Here is a 22242-nt window from a genome sequence, read left to right as displayed (position 1 = left end):
AGTGTGTTTTTCTCACACACGCACACACACATACACATACATTATGCACATGCATGCGCATACACACACACACACCCAGCCCAGCCCAGCCCTATCTGTCTCCCCGAGGCTTTGCTATAAAACAACAGTAGAATCTGCCATGGTGACGTGGTGCACCCTGGTACTTTTCCATAGATAACATATTGTATAACACGTAGAGCGTTCAAACTGACCAATGTAGTGCCACACAACGTTCAATTCCCTCGGAATCTCAAACACATCGGCTGCAGATCAAACAACTTTCCACTTAACAACTGATAATGCAGGATTTGGTGTGGTGCAAAGCTGTCATTCCCCTCATTTTAGCATTTTAGTCAAGGTTGGACCATGAATACAACCACTGCTTATATTACCCAAGCTAAATGATATGATGATCCAAATAATATGATTTATATTGTATTTGGAGACCATACTGGCTCCTTTTTGCGGTTTGTTGGTTTGAGTTAAAAGTGTAGAAATATAAACATTTTAGATCAATCAGAGGCGGAATAACAACAAAAATCGCTAAAAATGTTTATTCCAATGCTGCTACCAGGATACAGGCAGAAATACTGACGGGCATTGCAAACATCATGGTTATTGTAGTTCACTGTTATATTGTGCTTTGGAAAAACTGAAGATTTGCTGATTTCTATTCAGAAATATGTGCATGTTAGAATGCTGCCTGCTCTTAATTCATACTCCTCTTGCACAACTTAATGTCATTTTGATTAACAGTATCTGCATCACATGGTTCATTGAGAAATGTTTCTAATCAGCTGTCAAAAGACAATGTGGTTTATAAAATAAGATTAATTCACCATCAGTAAATACCTATTTTTACATATACCAGCTGATCAGTTAATAAATACTTCACATCTGTGTTTCACGTTAGACTTTTGACACTTTTAACTTAACTAGCTTGTCAAATGATGTTTTAATCCCCCACCAGTATGAATTTACTCAAGGTTTTCCCCCACTCATGGTAAAATAGCTGTGCTCTAAAGATCCAGCCACCTCTTATCTGTACAGAAAGACACATTGGCTCCACAACATATGTGATGTATGAGGGTCACCAGAGGTTCAACTGTTATTGCGGTTAGATTGCATACCACCTGCAGTTTAAATGTAAACTTCTCGGCATGTTCAATGCATGTTCTCTGAAAGCAGATCAAAGGTCAGTCTGCAGCTCATGGACTTTTCATAATCAGTGCTTCAGTGTCTCGGAGTTTAGAAAAATGACACTGAACTTTGTTCTACAGGGATATTTTATTTAACTCTCGAGTTAACAGCGATGTCAAAACCTTCTAAACACAAACTTTACATGAGGAAACATTTTGTTTTTTTCACATGGATATACTGCTGTCCAAATTCAAGTGCATTCTCCTGGGTCAGAAGAAATGAACGGTTGCCTCTTCCCCCTCAGGCTCAGTCTCTGTGAAGACCGAACGAGTTTCAGAGTCATATTTTACTGACGTGACCTTTGATCCCTGTCAGGCAACCATGTGCTTGGGTCATGTTTTGGGACAGGCTCGTTGATATGCATTGGTGTCTCAGCCCCAGGTCAGTTGAGTTCAGTGGAAGGGGTGGGGAGTGCTTGTTAACAAAGTACAGACTCTCCAACTGGCTGAGCAGCATGGAGGAGGAAATCCCAGGAAGGGTTTCTTTCACGACATGCATTTTTCAGATGGGCCTTGGTTAAATAAGAAAGGACGTACACTCATCAAATAAATAAACACAACCCTGTTGTTTACACACACACACACACACACACACACACACACACATTTTCATGAATTGTGTAAAACAAAGACTTTTATTTATCTCAATATCTAAAGCAATATCAGTACGGCCGGTTGCTGCCGTCTCTATTGTTTCTTTTGACCAGAACCAGATTGTGCCACCAACTGGGCTGGAAACTGTTGCGCGACGGGGAGCACACACAGTTAAATCATATGGTATGTGCGGAATTGAACTGCAGCTGTGATTGGATTTGTCCACATAGGGTCTCCGTGGACCAGCGTGGAAATGGCTGAATGATAATATTTAAATCGAGTCACAAGCAGACACAAAAAACTTTGACCTAACCTTAAAGGTCTGGGTATCTTAGCCTTTTTGCCTTTTTCACTAACATTTAATTCTGATCAATCTTTTCTTAAAACACTATATTTGTATGTACACCTACAGTTTTTGCATTTCATATTTGCACTAGTTTATCTTTATCTATGTGAAACTAAAGATGCAGCACAAGAAAACGCTAACTGATCACACCTGTGCATCTTCTTGTCTGTGGATAAATAACTAACTTTTTTTTCTCCCTGTTGATGCTCTCCTATAGACTAAACATTGTTTTAATCTCTCCTCATTCAGACAAGAAAATCCTATGCTTATTTCAAAGGATGTGAAAATTAACAACCCACAGAAACTTGGGCCACTGAAGAAAACCGCAGGGGAAAAACATGTTGAGTGAAAACAGAAATAGACCTGTTGTCATAGACACCTGAACAGATGTAATTAGACCTGTTGTGCTGCACTGCATGTTTCTTTTATAAGGAAAGATTCACTGTGAAAGAGCTTTCCTGTAGTTTATTAGGACGGTGACAGGAACATTAGCTGCTTTACTTTGGTGGAATGAAGGATGGTACTTTTAACAATTATATAATAGTTACTTTTTCTTTTACCTTGTGTTATTACCACAATATAAATATCACTATGTATTATAATATTGAACAATAACTTATAAATAACTAAAATAAGGATACAAGCAGATAGCATATACAGTAAATGTCATGTGAGAGTGTTAATATTAAACACTCTCACATGACATTATATAATATAATATATAATAATAATATAATATAATATTATTGGGGTCAATTATTGATTTGATGCAAGTGCAGCTATGGTAAGTGAAATACTCGGTTCATGCTGCAAATGCAAATTAATGTTGTTCCATAGAGAGCAAAGAGATAGAGACTGATATGGTACAGTTTTAGGAGTCCATGTTTAATTCCATGCTGAAAAGACAAATATGTGTGGTGCTTTTTAAAATCTAACTGTGAGCACCTGCCCATCTATAGTGTCTGTATGCAACTGATGATGATGTGTGTTTGACAGCATATTATAAATGCTGAAAACCAGTATTCATAATGGAGATAAGACAAGACAAGATTAACCACCTGCATAAAAAAAATAAAAGATGATACCAAATAGCTGGATCAGGTCCTAAGTCTGTGATCAGTCTCTAAGTCTCTGTTTGTATTACTCACTATGTATTATCTTGTGCTTTTGAATACAGTATCTACAGTTTTTCCTCTGTGAATGTTTGTTTAAATCCTTCATGCAGCTCATAATTGAGAGTAAAAGGAGATGCCAGCAGAGTAATTCTGTAAATGTATATACAACCTTAAAAAAGCAGGGGAACAAATGGGAACGTGACCAGAGAACATGTCATTTAAAAAATGGAACTGATGAATAATACTCCACCACATCCTTGAGATGATGTATCGTATTATAGATTAAGTTAACATGGTACATAAGGAACATAAATCCCTAAGCAGTAACTAGAGTTAGTGAGGAACAAACTACTTTAGTTAATGAAGGACAAAAACAGATAATAAAGGAGGTAATGATAAGGTGCTGTCTGATCGACATATGACTCGCTGTCTGATCAACATATGACTCACTGTTGATCATGAGGAACATATGCTTGCACATGGACTGTTGATTTCATGCGTATATTGTAATTATTTATGCTACTTATAGAAAATGTTTGTTATTTTTTTCTTGCGATGTTGACTATTAGTAATAAAAAAAAAGTATATGGAGGAGCTTTGTTTGTCTCACAGCATCTAAGTGTCTTCAGTGTCACCTAATGCACATCTGAGACAGCGACACAGGAAGTGGTGGGAGCATAGATGAGTGCAAGCAATCCATTTAGAGCGTTAAGGACTTTAAACACACTCACACATGTTACTTTCAAGTTTGTTGCGTGTGAATTTTAAAAATAAAACAGACATTTGCGTATGTGTGTGTATATCTTTGTGAAAACACACAGAAAATGTCTAACCAAACCCTAAACAAAAATGTTCTAATGCTCTGAAGATGTGCAGAGTCACACACACACATGCATAGCATTCATAGTGAGGACATTCATTGACATAATGTATTCCCTTGCCCCTTACCCTAACCTGAAACCATCACAAGTTCCTAACCCTAACCCTAAATCCAGGTCTTAACCCTGAAAAAGGGGTGTCAGAATGTAAGGACCAGCTAAAATGTCCCCATTCCCTTAGGCATATAAGTTTTTGGTCTTCACAAAGGTAGCCACACAAGAACACACACACGTGTGCTTATACCAGAGAAGGCTCTAAGAAGAATAGATCAAATACTCATCTGTCTCAAATACTCATCTCACACTGATTCTTCCTCTCTTCCAACTTTAAGTGGCTGATGTTATGTGTTATTACATGTTTATATAGTTTGCAATTTCATTTTATTGAACCCAAAGCAACAATGCTGCAGTGAATGGGGAAACACAGTTTTGTGCAGGTATTGTCAGGTCTCTACATTGACTTCCATTCATTTGAACAGCCAAAGCAAACGCTGTACAGATTCTATACCATAACCTTAACCCAACCACAATTCACACTTATATTCTAAATTTGACAAGAGCCTCAGAAATTAGGTTCTACCTCATTAGGAAAACATGTATTGACAAAGTCAAAAAGTTACACAACACAATAATGTGGAAACAACAACAAGCATGATCAGATATAGATATAGACATAACACATTCCCTAATCATCACAACTAAATGCCTGACCTTAATTCTTAACCTGACCCTTACATACTAAAGCCTAATCCTAAAACCAGGTCTTAACCCATAAATAGGTGTGCCAGACAGCCTAAATGTGCTTTTTTGGTCCCCAAAATTGGGGACCAAATTTTGTTGGTCTATTACTATTCTTATTATCAGGACTGCAACTATCAAATGTTCACTGTAAACATATTTATTTCAAATGTAATAATATAATTACAATAATTAAAGGAAATTCAATTAAAGGTACTTGTATTACTTCCATAAGTTTGACTTTATTATTTTTAACCAGTTGAAAGGTGACTCCCAAACAACAATCATTCAGAGAAAGCAAACCCATGTGTGTCAAAACCAAAACAATGTATTCTGAATTATTAGAACTATTAGAAAAAAGTGTTTGTCCACTCTCCGCAGGTACTGGTTTACTGAGACGACATGTTCTCGAGTTCCCCACGGTATTTATAACTCCATCAGCTGACCTTGCATTTGGAACAATCCACTACACATAGACTTTAACTAGAACTGGGTAAAAAAGCCGAATCAACCGCTCAAATCTCGAATAAACGCCACACTCGTCACACAAAGACGACTCGACACTAGTGAATAGAAAGCGGTCATGTGTTTTATTCGCAATATCAGCAGCGCGGGGTTAAAACGAGGCAAATGGTAGCCAGTGACTCCCCCGCCGCGGGGATAGTGGTACAGTCCTCTGTTAAAATTCCGAGAATTGAGCTGCAGCGTTTCTTAGAACTGGATTCTCAGAACTGGATATGCTCAGAGTTTCGAGGAAACTTTAACAAGGTGACATTTTTTTTCCCTTCCCATTTTCTCAGCATTAGATCAGATGTGTTGTGAACTATCAGGCGCTGCTGTGGCAACTCCCGCTGCTCCGGAGAAACAGAGATACATAGATTTTTCCTCAACGTTTTGACTCTTTGTGATTGCGTTAGACGGGAAGAGTGAAGAAGTAGCAGAGCGCTAGTTTTGACAGATACACTGTGTTTGGTTGTGTGTTTTTAGACGGAAGTTGAGTGATTTATGTCACTTTGTGTCTCGTGCACTTCGTTTAAAAGCAGCTGTTTGAGTGAAAACAAACACGACATTGTTAATTTTCCTTTATCTCACTTTTGTTTTTGGAAGTGTGTGGTTTATGGTTGACAGCACAAGTTAGAAACATAGTGAGCATTTTCTAATGGCGCAACAGCATTCACGGTGTTGGTTCGCAGTCAACTCCACATTTTCTTTCTGCGCACACGCGCTCTTGCGCGTCGACTCGCAAACATTGAGCCTCACTAAAATGTCTTTCAGTCGACGACTTATCGGCGTTGGTGTGAACCGAGCATACACGATGTTGGAATATATCTGTAACCGGAAAGAAAGAAGAAGAAAAACGTGTTTTTAGAATTGGACGGTCTTGTTCTCGCCAGCATGTTGCCTCGCAGCTAAAGTTAGGCAGTAAGAACTCGTTTAAACACACCAAACCTCAATTCTAGTACAGTATTAGAGGTTTACGAAGTGAGGGTTCGGGTTTGTGTTTAACAGGATGGGGACAGGTGTTTAAGGAGTTAAATTTGTTGAACGAGTCAGTGCTGTTTATGGAGGGGAACAGGAAACCTCGCTGTGTTCTGGCAACCTAATCTGAGCAGTCAGGACGGAATGTGCTCAACGTCAAACACGTTTACAACTACAGGCTGTAGACTGTCTGACTCTAGTTAAGTTTTAAAACTGCAGGCAAAACTGGGGGAAAAGTAAAGCGTTTAAAATAGGAGTAAACAGTAAAGTTCATGTGCATGCTGTGTTTACAAATCCAGTGTTTTTATATTTAATCATTTAGTTCAGTTGATGCTTCAAAAGTGCTTCATAGTAATGATACATAGTTCTACAAACCTTACAAAATAAATTAGCTGAAGAGTAATCTAGTAGTGTCTTTTTATATTTATCATCTAGTAAATATTGCTCAAGTCCAAAAGTAGTTTAAGTGGAGAACTGAAGCACAGCTGCACATGTTCAAATATGTTATTTGTTATTATAAATGTTTGCTGTTGCTTTTAAATTATGGTAAACATTGTTTTTAACAAGTGAAAATAACTGAAAACCCACCATTGCGATTGTGATTTATGGCAAGATTGAAAAACAGATTATGTAATCGTTCAGTTATTAAGGTCCAATAAGAGGCAAGGGATGGGTTCTAATGATTTAGTAATCCTCGTTTTTTGTTAGTCTTCTTCCAATGGCGCCACCTTCTGACAAAACACTGTCAAGACACTTTGGATCAAAAGCTTGAAGTGAAGAAATACAATGAGTGTACATAATCTTAATTTAAAAAGTGAGTAATAATGTTGTTTTGGATCGTTGATTTACTTTGAATTGTGTGCTTTAAAACAATATTACCGTGGCAGATGACGTAAATTAAGATTATTCTTTATTATTTCTCACATCCACATTGCCAATATTGTGCTCACTATACCGTGCATCTGTGTGCATCTGAAGTACGGCTTTAATTAGCAGTGGTTCACTGAAAGTCACAAACAACTAACACATTACTCATTATTTTTCCTTGTGCCTCAGATTTTGACAGCATGGCCACAGATGCAGATGGCTGTATCCAATTCACACGTCATGCAGGCGACGTCCTACTTAACTTTAACCGTCTGCGCAGCAGGAATATCCTAACTGATGTCACCATACAAGTGGACGGACAGCAGTTTCATGCTCACAAGGCCATCCTGGTGGCCTGCAGGTACATACCATCATGAATGCTGACACAAGTTCAGCAGCATTAGCACTTTTTTGTAGCCTGTCATTAACTAGATCAGTGGTAAATGTCATGTAACACCTTCATAATTCAAAATTAAAACTGATGCAAAGTTGTGAGATTTAATTTATATAAATGATTAAATAGTGTTTGTTTCTCCCTCACAGTGGCTTCTTCTATTCTGTGTTCATTAACCCGGATAATGTAGACCTCGGTGTCATCAGCTTAGACCCCAAGGTGAACTCCATAGGTTTCTCCATCCTGTTGGATTTCATGTACACATCCTGTCTGGACCTTAAAGACAGTCTCGTCCTGGCTACCATGGAAACGGCCATCTATCTCCAGATGGAACATGTGGTTGACACCTGCCACAGGTTCATCAAGTCCAGGTAAAAGACCACAGATGATGTGATAGGATATGCTTTCTTATTGTGGTAAAAAGTGAAGGTGTCTGACATGTACTTGAACTTGTTTCTGCAGACATCAGTCTCTGCATATGCAGACTGGACAGATACAGACTGAATCATTACATTCGGCTGCAGAGTTCCCTGCTGTGAGGCCCGTCAGTGAAAAAGAACCAGACTTCAAAACCAATCACATATCATCCCCCAATGTTTTCAGAGGTATCAACACCTCTGGCTCCTATCATGTCTATGGGGACTTCCATATTCATGCCACAAAGATGGAAGACTCCCAAACCATCACTGCCCTTCCAAGAGGAGGTTCTTTGTCTCCAAATCAATGCTCGCAAGTACCCAACACCAACATGGCTCACAGTCAATCCACCACCACCATCTCCCACCCAGTGCCATCTCATCCCAGTTGCCCGACCACAATTATTCAATCAGCAGGAGCCCATGGGAGCCATTGTGGGCCTGCTGCCCCCATGGAGGAAGAAAATATTCAGCACCCACACACCACATGTTTGCGGGTGTGTCCAGGCTTCAGCAAAGGTGTCATCTTTAGCCCTCAAAGCCCACTCAGGTCCGACTGCCAACCAAACTCACCCACGGAGTCCAGCAGCAGTAGAAATGCAACCCTGAGCCTCAAACAGCCCTCAGACTGCACTGATGATGCCAAGGCCCGCAACTGGAAGAAGTACAAGTTCATCGTTATGAACCAGTCTTGCGATGAGAATGAGAAAGAGTCTCAGGCTGGCGGCATTGAATCTACACCAATGTCCCCCATGTTGAGCCCCTGCAGGAGTGGTGGAACCGGTGGAGACAGTGATGTCCAATCAGACGAGGGAGCGAGCAAGCATAGAGAAGAAATCCCCAATTCTCAGAGTGTCGACAGCTGCAGCAGTAGCAGCAGCACCTGCAGCAGTATCAGGTAAAACTAAGTCACTGTTAAAACAATAAGATTTAATATTTGAATATTATGTCATGTCAACTTTACACTGTATGAACTGTGTGGTCCTCTGTGCAGTCACCGCAGATGCTCCTCTTGTGGCTGCGACAGTCCTCAGTGCATGGATATGGGCCAACTTTCTCCAGACTCATACAGGATAGACGGCACTATCAAACTACAATCAGAATATTCCCCCTCCAGCTGTGGTAAGTGCACACCATGTGCCACACTAGTGTGCCAGTGTACAGTTTGTCTGGATTATTTAGGAGGAAAATGCACTGAGGTGTTAATAAATACTTAATCTCTACAGACAACAACACCTACTTCTGCAAAGGGTGTGACCTCAAGTTCACAGATGAAGATTCCCTTAAAGACCACATGGTCCAGGTCCACAGTGACAAGCCATACAAGTGTGACTGCTGCCAGGCTGCCTTCCGCTACAAGGGAAACCTGGCCAGCCACAAGACGGTTCATACAGGTAAGGACAATGAGTTAATTTTGGCCTTTCAAAAGCACCATCAAGTGGCCTTGAGGGATGTCAGTGTGTAAACCTTTTATCAATCTGCTGATCTCTTCTTCCAGGAGCGAAGCCGTACCACTGCAACATTTGTGGCGCTCAGTTCAACCGACCAGCCAACCTCAAAACTCACACTCGGATCCACTCTGGTGAAAAGCCGTACAAGTGTGAGACATGTGGTTCCAGATTTGTCCAGGTGAGAAAAAAATGACAGTCATTTATTTGTGAAAACCCTTGCTGTCTATATCTGTGTGAAGTTAATGTTTTTCTTAATTTTTCCGCCAGGTGGCCCATCTTCGCGCCCATGTGCTAATTCACACAGGAGAGAAGCCGTACCCTTGTGAGATCTGTGGAACACACTTCCGCCACCTTCAGACGCTCAAGAGCCACATGCGCATTCACACAGGAGAGAAACCTTATCATGTAAGCTTTGTCCCTGTCGTCAAGTCTCAGTGACGAACAAATACAGTGTGGTTATTTAACTTTCTGTGTGCAAATCAATTGATTTATTTTCCTCCTTCTTTCTCAAGTGTGAAAAGTGTGACCTCCACTTCAGACATAAGAGTCAGCTGAGGCTTCATCTACGACAGAAGCACGGTGCAGTCACTAACACCAAGGCTCAGTATCGCAGGAGTCCCAGCAACATGGCAACTGGCCTTGTGAACTCCTGCTGAACCTGCTGCTATCCCTCTATGACACGTTGTCCCCTCTTGTACATTGGCCAATACTCGTGTTTTTCTAAATACAGACAAGTATAAATATACAGTATATGTATTTGTAAATGATGTACATTACTATATGCAGGCTCTTAGTATTTGGTTACTCTTATTGTAAGATTGTAGAAGCTCTTGCCTCTGTTGTGAATGTGCAACAACAGAATGTACGTTTTGAATGTGAAAGTGAGCAGGTGTTTCTCTGTTATTACTACACTGAATGTCAGCATTGGAGGACAGTCCTCTTTGTCGTTCAGATCGAGAATCATTGTTGCAGTTTTGGGTCTTTCGGTATCAGTATGAATTTTCCCCAATAATGTGGTCACAGTTTTTGCAATTATTTTCATTATTCTATTTTTGTAAATAAGATAATATATATTTCCACATTGCCATCTGCTGACAGTACAAATACATTTACATTAAAAATGCGCACAGTGAGCTTTACCGATTGTTGACGACACATGGGCTTGTTATTTTGATATTGCATAGTTAGTTTGCAGTACGCCTTGTGATGTGCTCAGATTGTCATCCTTTGGATTAATTGCTGTATACATATGCTCTTTTCTAATAATTTCTAGGCTCGTGTTGGTATTTTGCACATACTCATAATGCTGTGATATATTTTCATACTTTTGAAATATTTCTATATAAAATGTCCTTGACAGTGTGAAAATATTTACCCCCCTCGCCTTGCACCTGCCAAATTCTTATTTATATATTTTTTTTCTTTTTTGTATTTGGTGCTGCAATGATCCAATGTTGCCAAGGGGTCATTTAAGTAAGATTGTATTTTATCAAACTGTATGTATCATAGTGCAATTACATTCAAACTTCTCTATTGTCAGACAGTTGGTGTATTTTCAGTTTGATGGCATGAAAGCCCGGGCAGATATTATCTGCTCTTTGTGATGCATCGCCCTGTTGTTATTTGAATGCATGTCAGGTTAGGTACTGTTGGTATGAGATCTGACAACATGTTGTATATAGCTCGTAAAATGCAGATCCACCAGGCCTCAAGCTTAAACGCTCAGGAATGTTAGTTATATGTAAGCAGATGTTTCATATACATACATGTGTGTATATAACTGAAATTAAAATAAAATATATTTTAAGTAGCAGCCTTTGTTATTGTCATGTAAACCTGACCCTTCAGTATTTGAAAGTGATCCCTTCCTGCCTCCCGCTCACTCCCCTTGTCGGTCAAGTTGCCCAAACCATCATCAAAAAAAAATTTTTAAATAAAAAATACTGCAGGCCGAGTATCACAGACTCGTCCTGCACACAGCATATCTGTCCGACACCACAAGGCATGCAGTCAACCATATTACATGCCTAGGTACTGGGCAGGACAGGTTAAAAAAAAAAGAGTGAGCTGGTTAAAACATCTCTCTGGTTCCCCCTGGTTTGATATAGTACCTTGATAACATCATCTATAAAGTTCCATATCTATAGATATGAAACTGTTGCATTTATTAAATCTAAAAAGTAGAAAAATATATATTTTTTAATTATTTGGATTTTATATAGGTCATGCTTGAGACAACCTGCTGGTACAATTATGTGGATCCAAAGATAGACTTAATGTGTACGTCTTCATGTACAAATATCTTCATTTAAGTGCTGGGAATATCTCTCCACATAACTTTTTTCAAAGATCCAGGGACCCATTATATGGAGGTGTTGAAGAGCCACATGCAGCTCTAGAGCCCCAGGTTGCAGACCCCTGCCCTATACGGATAAAACCACTGTGTCCCGTGTCCCCCACAACCCTTAAGTGGAGGATAAAGCGGTAAAAGATGGATGGATGGGGTATATAGGGAGCAAAAGATATAAAGACAATAATAAATGCAAATTCTAAACACATGTATGGTTAAATAAGAACATGCCATTAAATGAAATATATAGAGTAATACTCTCTTAATCCACAATATATTTTAGCATTTGTTTACTTATGCGATGAGTTAATTCTCAGTGAAAAATAAGGACGAACCTTCACAAACTTAACTGTGGTGTAAAGCGCCATCTGCTGGCCAATCAGGTTGACCGCTAACAAGTGCATGAGGTTTCATGTAAATAGGATAAGAAATGAGATAAGATAGTCACATTGTGCAAGTACCATGGTGTTTGTATGAACTCATCGTCTCTCAAACAGACAGAGGAAAATCACAACAGGGAAGGAAGCACATCCTCTGACTTTACAAAAACAGGAGACAGATAGATGTTTTTACTTTTTATCTTCATTATTTCTCCTTCAAAAAGACACAGTACAGTTTAACAGCATATGTCCATGTTTTAGTCTAATTATAACTAGTTACAGGATTCATGACTGCAATGAAGCAATGAAGAAGTGAGGTGTTGTAATGCACTGAAGAATGAGCCATTTACCATACTGAGTAACCAACAACTACACTTAAGCCTTCAGGTCCATCTATTTGGTCTGAAGCACTATGGCTGCTTCCAGTAACATGCTCTGTGGACACAGTAGAGACATTGTTTTTTGGACTTTTTTTTCCCTTCCAAATTCTCACTGACATGTAGAGACACTCACAAAGAGTACAGCAAATATAAAAGATATGGAAAACCAAAAACAAGGAAAGAAATCAAATAAAATGTTGTGTGGACATTAACTTATAGTGTATTTGCAGTTGATAAAAAGAAAACCATTAAGGTAAATTAATGTTGCTGGCAGATTGGAAAATTCAATCCTCTTTTTCCAGGATGGCTTTCACATCAGCAAACACCTGGGAGAGAAAAACAGGTCACAAATATGGGACTAGGATTTAACTCCACAAAAGAACAGTGAGTGCCTTAAATATTCCAAAATAACCCAAAGTGATGCACATAGTTCTAACTCTGATCACATCACAGGACAATGTTTCAACTCACCAATGCCATTACTGATTATCTACTCAACCTTTTCATTTGTTTATAACAATTTTCTCATCAAATAGCTCAAAACCTAAAGATAAAATACAACAAATACAGTCCAAAAAATTTCTGTAATTTAATAAACACATGCATTTCATTTCAAATTCCAATGAATTGATTTTGATTTAAATGAACAAGACCCAGCCCACTCCACGGTCAAAATCTTGCCTTTAGGAATTAATTGTAGCCGTTCACTGATGCTCCATCCATACTTTCCCTGCATTTAATTTTATCAACTCACCTCATCCACGGAGCGAGAGGCATCTACAGAGCGCACCTTGCCCTGTTTCTCGTACAGTTCAATGATTGGTCGTGTAGACTGTAGATAGGTCTGGAGTCTGCATCAAAGAACAAAAAGTTCCTGGTTATTGGGGACAGAAGACACACGGGATTCGAAAGGAGACACAAATTAGGTCAAAAACACACACTTGCGGTATCTGAGTCAGTTAAATAGGTCAGAGAAATCCATACTGATCAAATATACTTCTGTTACAGACAGAAATAAATCAGTACATGAAATCGATATTTAAAAGGAAGCAGCATGTTTATGCAGGAACAACTGCAATAACCAAAACACTCAAACAATCTGTTTATTCACAGATGTAGAGGAATGTACCTTTTCTCCAGACTTTCTCTGTTGTCATCTGTGCGTCCACTGCTCTTCCCTCTTTCTAGACATCTGTTGATGCAGACCTGTGCACAGACAAGATCACATCCTCATTGTAAAGCGGCTCCAAAGATATCAGCTTAGAATTTTGTATGCTAACTAATAACAGCTAAAGGAGTTTCAGCTTTCTAGTATCATGAACTACCTCATTGCCGCAGTCAAAGAACAGCACAAATTTGACATCTGCTTTGTCATCCATGTCCTTCTTCCATCCCTGAAGGTTGTCCTCATTGCGGGGGAAACCATCGATGAGGAAACGGAACTTTTTTGCATCTTTCTGCATCGTCTCTTCCATTGCCTTCAAGAGCAGAAACAACATACATTTTATTCTCAATGTGAATTCATTTAATTATGAATATAGTAATTATTCATAATTAAGTATACACAAATTACCCTTATTTGCTTTAAAAAAAAAAATATATAGTATTATGGTGCTGACAAACTTAAGTGAAGTGAGAGTACAGCCATATAGTGCAGCTGGGAGATGTCAGCTATTAATTATGCTGAAACAAACATATCATATACAGTGATTCTTGTCAAAAAGCAGAAAAGTATCCTGTGCTAACATTACTATCCACTGTTTTAGTGTTTGGTGTAAAAAAAAAGAAAAAGGGACATACTTAACCACTATTGTGACTTCAACAGTCCCAAAACCAAAACTGCTGTTCAATCAGTCAGGTGAAAAAAACTTAATCACCACATTCACAAGGCAAAGACAAGTTGATGAATTGTGACTCGTGAAGTCACTTGTTTTTCTCTGCACTAGATGAAACAGGAGACATTCTGCCCAGACAATGGCATTCAGTCATAATCCATTCCTAATCTACCACTTCTCCTCCAAGGTCCACAGGTGGAGCTGGAGCCAATCCCAGCTGACACAGGGAATGAAGCAAAGTACACCACTGACAAGTTGGTGGACTAACACAGCGACGTCACTTTACACTCACAGTCATACAAACAGTCAGTTTAGTATACTAATTTTAGTAACTAATCCAACCTCAATCAGCACATCTTTGGACTGAGAGAGGAAACTTACACCGGTCCTGATTAATGTTTTGCAGGCAGTGGTTGGTACATACCTTCCTGAGTAAGTTGATGGTGATCTCCACAGGGACAATTTTGCCCTCCTTAATGTGGCTGGCAATGAGCTGTCCAAACTCTGACCCCTCCCTTGCTCGCTCTGCTCTCAGCAAGTCCCCGGCAGACAGATGGGTGTAACAGTAGTTCTGAGAGACAATTTTTAAACATGAAGAGTTCAAATGTTGTCAATACTTTTCTACTGAGGTGAATGCAACAGCCATGTTTTTTATCCATATATAAACTGCCTTTTCTTTAAGCTTTACATGTCCATGTCAGGAAAAAGCAAGTCCTTGTGTGTGTGAAAAGAGTCTCTATGTATAGCTGCCATTCAGGTCGAACCACTGTACAAAAAGCACAGCGGCCAACACCCGTGGACGCATGAAGCAGATGGGCAACAGCAGCATTAGACTTTATTAGCTGTCATTTGTACCTAGTACAGAAGCCAGAGAGAGTGTGTTAGGTCTCAGAGATAAAGGTTCCTTTGCCTTAATTAATATCTATGTTATTAAGAAATACAAATAAATCTGTCGAGATGGAGTGGTCAAGTGCACTGGTCCAGACTCACTCCAACCATTATATCAGAATCACAATCGCTATTTATTGCCAAGTACACATACAAGGAATTGGTGTTTTGGTGCAATTAAAAATAATTCAATTAGAAAATAAAAATAAAAAACAGATATTTCAGATATGAAAGATGTATACAGTAACACAAACACAATATGTACATAAGGTGCAGTGGATTAAAAGGAATTTGGTTTGCGTTAGTATGACGCATACATCTGCATTAGTTAACATTAATATAATGTTGACTGTATTGTGTGCTTTATATGGGGGTGGAGGCAGGGCTAGGTCACTGTTCATACATCATCTCAACTGGATCAATAAGTCAGTGTGGTTATAGCACAGAGCAAATGTCAATAGTGACTCTGAGATAACAGGTGTACTTTCATTTTTGTCATTAAACATATTTTCTTTTCTTATGCCCCCATGACCCCTGGCTTGCTTTTATCTGCTTAATTGTGTTTAACTTATTTCTCTGTATATATATATGTTTGGTTTTGTTTAAGTTCTGTTATTGTATTTTGCTTGTAAAAAGCTATTTACACAGGCATTTTAATCAAATACCTTGCAACACTGGGTTATATTTTTGTTAATCATCAACAGTGTGATAAAAAAATGTGTTGAGTTTTATAGTTTATTATAAGTAACATTGGCTTCTATAGCAGCAAATAAACTGTACAGCTGGTGAGGCTAACTAGCTCGCGGCACTGGTTCATTTTTAGAGGACAACCGGAAGTCAATGAAATGTAGACATTTCATTGACAAGGGAGGAAATAAGACCAACAACCACGTTAAACAACAAATACTATATCCATCACGATATTCTAAAGTATAACATCAACAGTCAAGCGTTTTCACTGTTCCGTTTCTCTCACCTCCACGATTTTGGAGCACTGGGTTCCTTTGCCGGCGCCAGGGCCGCCCAGCACGAACACAACCTGCGGCTTCTTCATCAGCGACACCCGGTATATGAAGCTCGGCACCCTCTGAGACACAGTAACGAACAAACGGCCGATCATAAACCAACACCACCGTGAGCCGTGACGGGGTGGAGTGATGGTTGGGGTGTGGGCGGGTTGGACAGAGACAATAAACCAGGCTGACCGGTGAATGCGTGTCGCTGCGGGTAGGAAGTAGCGGCGCTAAACCCGGACACACTACTTCCGCTGTTGACTTCAGCGGCCAATGGGGTTTTCAACAGAGGCGGGACGAAGACACAGACACGCCCATCTGCGCTTTCCAGTAAAGATGACGTTTAACATTCAACTGAGCCTGGCCATCCACATTTAACATTATACATGTCAACTACATAATTACTAGACTTCACACTGTCTTTGAGACTAGAATAATTTTTATTGAGGATATTAATAACAGCCTGAAAGTGGAAGTGACACTAAATTGCATATCTATCTATCTGTCTGACTGTCTGTCTGTCTATCATCCCATATGTGGTTTTGAGTCAATAGTCCAAGTTGTAAGAATTAGTGACAACTAATGGTGAAACTGCAGATTGCAACAACCCTCCCTTTCTGAACCATGTCAGGGAACTATGGTGGCCTTCACATACCAGAAAGGATGTAATACACTCTTTCACAACTCTATCCACTCTTCCAGTCTCCCACTTTGTCCTCCTCATTTTCATTTCTTTTTTTCCATGTATGCTTCAAAAACACGAGAAACACAGGTCTATTCAGGGGGATATACAAACAAGGCAGACTAAGTAAAGCAAGGCTCTATAAAAGACTTATTCTATGGCCAAAAAAAATATTATGAAAAGGTGATACATTTGTATGGGTAATAACGTGTATTTACATTTGAAAAAGGATTTGCTGAAGGGAATGATATTGAATTTAGTTATTTAGCCTAAGTATTAAATTGAACAAGATGAATTAATTCAATTTTTAATCATTTTTTAAATTGGGAGTGGGGGGTGGGGCAGTGTTATTGCTGTTGTTAATACAACCAGGCCGGGAGACGCCCCTCCCACCCCTGCCTCCAGCATCAGCACCTCAAATCGGAAAAGGGCGACTCGCGGCTGGAAGATGATGCTCTCCGGCCCGTGATGACTGGACACGCTGCGATGAGACGAAGGACCGAGAGAGCGCTGCGAGCAGCCCGTGTTTCTGCCTCGCTGCCTCCATTCATGATGCACCATTCATGCATCCACAAGAATGGACGCGGGCGATGAGTGGAAAACATGAACACCGCTTCTTTTTTTTTCTTTTTTTTGTAGCGCTTATTTTCAAGACAACTCTCCAGCTCGTGTGAAGCGTCTTTGATGAAGCGTCGTTTCATGTAGGTCAAAGGGATGAAGAGCCACATTCTGTCTTTTGAGGGCGCCGCTCGAATGTAGGGCTTATACGGGAAAGCGGAGCAAACAAAAGGCATCCAGACCCCCCTCCTCTGACGCACCTGGCTGCACTGTCGCCACCTGACATGACAACGCAGAGCCGGGAGCAGAGCAGCAGGATCAAGGGGCACCGACGTGCAGCCGGACGAGTGGACTATAAGCGGAGTAGCGGAACCTCCGGGCGGAAGGTGGAGGAGAAGCAGCAGCAGCAGCAGCGGCAGCCCCGGGGAGGCCAGATTACAGTTTCTGGGGACGAGCGCCAAGGGCAGTGCGGCAGTCGGCAGGCAGACCAGGGGGAGGAGGCTGCAGAGATCTGTGATACTTACCCCCACAGTCCCCACTCTCCTCCATACCATCACATCCTGACAGTATAATGGGTGGATGTTTTCATGTTTGATCAATGGTGACTGTGATACTGCCCAGCATTTTCTCTCCCACCCCCCTTTTCCCAACTGTCAGTGAAGATGGGTAAGTAAATGATCAGATCTGCTCTTCGGGCAGGGGTGGACCCCGGAGGGGACTGATGTGCATACTGGCTAGGTGTCATTTGCCCCCTTCTTCACTGGTTTTGCTCAGTTTGCTCGTCGCCTGCACTATGGGTTGTATTCAGAGCATTGCATGCAAGCCCCGCATCAGACGGGAGAACATTGTGGTGTATGAGGTGTCAGCCTCCATTGACCAGTGCCCCACCATTATTGAAGAGAACTCACCAATTGTGCTGCGTTACAAGACGCCTTACTTCAGGGCCTCAGCAGGGGTTGTGATGCCACCAGTGCCCCGTAATGAAACCTGGGTGGTGGGCTGGATCCAGGCTTGTACCCAGATGGAGTTCTACAACACATATGGTGATATTGGAATGTAAGTGTAAAGACAACACAAACTAACATAACTTTGTGTTCAGTGTGGATGTGTATTAGTTTGGGTTAGGGCTAACTAACTGAGTTACCAACATGGTAACAAGGGTATTTCAATGGACTCTGTGGACTAACAAAACCAACCATTCTCAGGGCCCACGGCAGTTGCCCGCTTTACCTCCCCTGTTGCAATGCCCCCATTACTAACCAGACTTTTTCTTACTCAGAGCATCTAGACCACAACTCTGTATATTCCACTCACCTGGTTTTTCTTTCCTTCTCCACCCACTGCTGCAGGTCTAGCTGGGAGATACCAGAGCTGCGAGAGGGTCGGGTCAAGGCCATCAGCGACTCAGATGGTGTGAGTTACCCCTGGTATGGCAACACCACCGAGACAGTCACCCTGACTGGTCCTACGTCCAAACCGTCCCGTCTGACTGTCAGCATGAACGACAACTTCTACCCTAGTGTGACCTGGGCAGTCCCCATCAGCAACAGCAACACACCCATGCTGACCCACATCACCAGGGACCAGAGCTTCATCACCTGGCTAGTGGCCATGAATTCTGTCACCAAGGTGGGACAAAACACACACACACACCTGAGAAATGTTTGGTGGCAGAGATTACTACATGGGCATTTATCAGCAGTGTCAGTTTCACAATCTTGCAGGAACAAAAGTGTCTCACTGAAGGGCACCTGTGATCGTCTCAAACAACAATTTTGCAGGCAAAGAAAATGTGGTTTTGTTTCACCCACATTGGATCAGAGCAGAGGGAAGTGAGAAGTACAATGTCCATCCTCCTCCTCTGCACTCCACTCACTGCCTCTAGCAGGGGTGTCAAACTCATTTTTGTCCACATAAAGCACAATTTGATCTCAAGTGGGCCGGACCCGTAAAAACAGTAAAATAATAGCATAATAACCTATGAACAATAAGAACTCCTTGCTTTTTTCTCTTTTGTTTTACAAAAAAAGTCAATTTAAAAAATAAGTGCAATTTCAACAATAATTGCACTTATTACGGATTGGACCCTCTGGTGGGCCGGTTCTGGCCCCCGGGCCGTATGTTTGATACCCCTGCTCTATAGAGTTGTTAGTGATGGACAACTTACAAAAAACAATACTCTTATTGTGGAATAAGAGTAACGTGAGTGACCAACTGGCAATTGGTCACCCTGAAAAGATTTGAGAGAACAGGGAAAAATCCTGCCAGGTCAAAAGAATCTCAAGGAAGTTTTCACAAACCCATGTTCTTGTAATAGCATGAGGGCTCAAGAGAACACAAAATATATTAGCCAAATACCTATGGCCATTCTCTGTAGAAGATATTGAAGGATTTGAAAGTTTCTTATCAGCTTTGACTACAATCAGCATCACTAAGTCTTAGACCTGAAAATGCAAATTCCTTCCTTATATGCTCTATTTTTTCTATTTCATCTTCTGGGACAGTTTTCAGTATTATACATTTTTGTCAATAGGATCATCTAAATCTAAGGTTCTCAAACTGTGCGTACTTCCTCTGGTAGACAAAAAAACACCAGGTTATGTGATTGGAGTGGAGCTGAGCAAACAAACCAAAAACTGTAAACAACAATAATAATAAGAGTCACCTTATCTCTAACTCCATATCTTAATCTAATTTGGCTATACCAGCATCTGAAGTATATGTGAGGAAGAGGATGAGAGAGCAGTAAATCTGCTTTTTGCTCGGCCTACTCACACCACTGTATTTCAGCATTGGTGATAATGGTGTTACTTTGAGAGGTCAATATTTTCTCAGGTGAAATTTGTTATAAAACAGTTTGAGAACCACTGATCTAAATTATTAATTCAAAATGAGACAACAGTAAAAGATGCAAAATAGTAACCACTGTAACATCATCACTGGGGGCTATGCTGTTGTTGTTGTTGGTTTTTTCCCTCTGACTCGTTTTGTTTCTGTCATGTCTGTGACATCACAATCCATGCACTCATGATACAGGGGTTAAAAAGCACAACACAGCGTAGAAAAACCACTGGCACTGGGAATGGTGCTAATTGTTTTGAATGGCTTTGCCTGAGTGTAAAAATCCTGATTATACCTATTCATTTTGAGGGTATCTCACTCACCACACATTGTTGGGCTTCAAAAGCTTTTCAAAGATGCAGTGCTATCACGATGTTAGGATTATCATATTGTAATGTACAGTCAGCCATACATACACATATGATGTATGTTCCAGGCCATATACATTACATTTGACGCTGCTCTCCTCTTCCAGGAGCGTATCGTGTTGCAGACAGTGCGGTGGCGGATGCGGGTGGATATAGCTGTGGATCCAGACATGCCTCTGGGATCCCGGGCCTCACTGATGGGCCGTTCCTATCAGGAGCAACCGCACATCCTCAACTACCAGGAGCCCATTCCTCCCAACGCGCTGGGGAGGCCAAATGCCAATGATGCCCAAGTTCTAATGTGGAGACCAAGAAGAGGAGCTCCACTAGTAGTTATACCACCAAAATAAGAGGGTAAAGAGGTTCCACTGACTAAGTCTAATTGTTCCCTTTTGCTGAAATGGGAGTTATGAAGTTTGATGAAGTCACAAGTCTTATCAAAGAGAGGACTGATGGTTCCTCTGTGCTCAAGATGCCAGTGGATCTTCTATCCCCAAGAGATTTAAGTGAACCATTGAAACAAGCTTGAGTGGATATTATGTCATGAGTCTGACGCAGAAGAGCGTTGGAGGGGATGATTTTGTGTCATCGACCAGGAGTTGAATCAAGGACTGTTCGGCCCTTGACAAGTTTTGAACTGCTATGAAAAGTTATGCCTTCATTTTAGTGAAGAAGGAACATTGTTTTTAGATGTATCACAGAGGTATTAGTCTACAATCAGAACTGCATCCTGCATCCTTTCGTAGATCTTATTGCATGAGAGATTGAGAGACAAAAACTGCTTTTGAGACGTTTAGACATCAAATTCTTTTTTATGTACCTTGACACATGGAGACATTTTGATTGAAAACTCAGTACTGGTTAAAGATTGTCAGTGCCAAAAAAAGGCCTTCAGAACATGCAGTATTAGAGTTAAAGAATGTATTCTAAAAATTTAAGAACAAAAGTCTTATACTATGAATCTTTTTAGGTTAAGATTAATGTCATACATCCATAAGATTGAATTAAGAAAGTCTGGAAGAGAAACAAATCTGCTGTAGTTGTCACTGGAGTTTTGCTAACACACCGAAATTATGCACAAACATATTTTTAAGCCTCTGTATTTGAGCTGATATTGTATTCAGACGGGTGACAGTAGAGATGAGCTGGACCTGTTACCACATTGAATAAATAATGTCAGCTGTGCTTTCAATGAATGTGGTGTAAATGACTTGGAGCAGTGCCAAAAAAACAAAGTCACGTCATACATCATGGGTGGAATGTGGCCAAACTGAACTCAAACCAAGGCTAGATTTGACGTGGCTACGAGGTAACGTTGCACTAAGAAGTTACATGAATCTTCCTCCTATCAGGGAATCTAAATGTACTATTAAATTAATAGTTTCCTTGATGTGGAATTAAATATAACTGAATTTATTGATTTGGATAAGTGCTTTTTTGAAACATCGGCTATGTATGAGGTCGTATCGC

The 22242-nt window shown here is 40.5% G+C and overlaps 3 protein-coding genes across 4 annotated transcripts; 2 read left to right on the top strand and 1 right to left on the bottom strand.

Moving 5' to 3' along the window:
* Nucleotides 1-5555: 5555 nt before the first annotated feature.
* Nucleotides 5556-11284, top strand: bcl6ab (BCL6A transcription repressor b). Of its 2 annotated transcripts, none has more exons than XM_044031113.1 (9): nt 5556-5638; nt 7406-7577; nt 7760-7981; nt 8073-8924; nt 9021-9148; nt 9253-9420; nt 9525-9655; nt 9745-9882; nt 9990-11284. In XM_044031113.1, exons 2-9 carry the CDS (start codon nt 7417-7419, stop codon nt 10131-10133), a joined length of 1944 nt encoding a protein of 647 aa, XP_043887048.1. In that variant the 5' UTR covers nt 5556-5638; nt 7406-7416; the 3' UTR covers nt 10134-11284. The 2 variants fall into 2 exon arrangements, with proteins under 2 accessions (XP_043887048.1, XP_043887040.1); XM_044031105.1 differs by lacking the exon at nt 5556-5638 and adding an exon at nt 5663-7163.
* A 1105-nt stretch (nt 11285-12389) lies between these two features.
* cmpk (cytidylate kinase) lies at nt 12390-16570 on the bottom strand. Its single transcript, XM_044031122.1, has 6 exons — nt 16287-16570; nt 14847-14993; nt 13913-14065; nt 13717-13793; nt 13342-13438; nt 12390-12913 (listed from the first exon to the last, which is right to left on the bottom strand). The coding sequence occupies exons 1-6, from the start codon at nt 16428-16430 to the stop codon at nt 12872-12874; spliced, it is 660 nt and encodes a 219-aa protein (XP_043887057.1). The 5' UTR covers nt 16431-16570; the 3' UTR covers nt 12390-12871.
* Nucleotides 16571-17389: 819 nt separating this feature from the next.
* On the top strand, nt 17390-22188 carry fam78ba (family with sequence similarity 78 member Ba). Its single transcript, XM_044041818.1, has 3 exons — nt 17390-18619; nt 18913-19192; nt 20880-22188. Exons 1-3 carry the CDS (start codon nt 18285-18287, stop codon nt 21120-21122), a joined length of 858 nt encoding a protein of 285 aa, XP_043897753.1. The 5' UTR covers nt 17390-18284; the 3' UTR covers nt 21123-22188.
* The last annotated feature ends 54 nt before the right edge of the window (nt 22189-22242 follow it).

The sequence above is a fragment of the Solea senegalensis genome, linkage group LG1 (genome assembly GCF_019176455.1).
Source record: "Solea senegalensis isolate Sse05_10M linkage group LG1, IFAPA_SoseM_1, whole genome shotgun sequence".
In the NCBI taxonomy this organism is placed as follows: domain Eukaryota; kingdom Metazoa; phylum Chordata; class Actinopteri; order Pleuronectiformes; family Soleidae; genus Solea; species Solea senegalensis.
The sequence above is the reverse complement of the archived record's forward strand: the minus strand, read 5'-3'. Positions and strand labels throughout refer to the sequence as shown.

Excerpts from the sequence above, each read along its gene's own strand:
- bcl6ab (XM_044031105.1), top strand. The coding sequence starts at position 7,136 with ATGAGTGTACATAATCTTAATTTAAAAA. Across the intron at positions 7,164-7,405 it reads ACATAATCTTAATTTAAAAA|ATTTTGACAGCATGGCCACA; the intron begins GTGAGTAATAAT and ends CTTGTGCCTCAG. Across the intron at positions 7,982-8,072 it reads CACAGGTTCATCAAGTCCAG|ACATCAGTCTCTGCATATGC; the intron begins GTAAAAGACCAC and ends TTGTTTCTGCAG.
- cmpk (XM_044031122.1), bottom strand. The coding sequence starts at position 16,430 with ATGATCGGCCGTTTGTTCGTTACTGTGTCTCAGAGGGTGCCGAGCTTC. Across the intron at positions 14,066-14,846 it reads CCATCAACTTACTCAGGAAG|GCAATGGAAGAGACGATGCA; the intron begins GTATGTACCAAC and ends CTGCTCTTGAAG. Across the intron at positions 13,794-13,912 it reads TCTTTGACTGCGGCAATGAG|GTCTGCATCAACAGATGTCT; the intron begins GTAGTTCATGAT and ends GTCTGTGCACAG.
- fam78ba (XM_044041818.1), top strand. The coding sequence starts at position 18,285 with ATGTGCATACTGGCTAGGTGTCATTTGCCCCCTTCTTCACTGGTTTTG. Across the intron at positions 18,620-18,912 it reads ACATATGGTGATATTGGAAT|GTCTAGCTGGGAGATACCAG; the intron begins GTAAGTGTAAAG and ends CCACTGCTGCAG. Across the intron at positions 19,193-20,879 it reads CCATGAATTCTGTCACCAAG|GAGCGTATCGTGTTGCAGAC; the intron begins GTGGGACAAAAC and ends CTCCTCTTCCAG.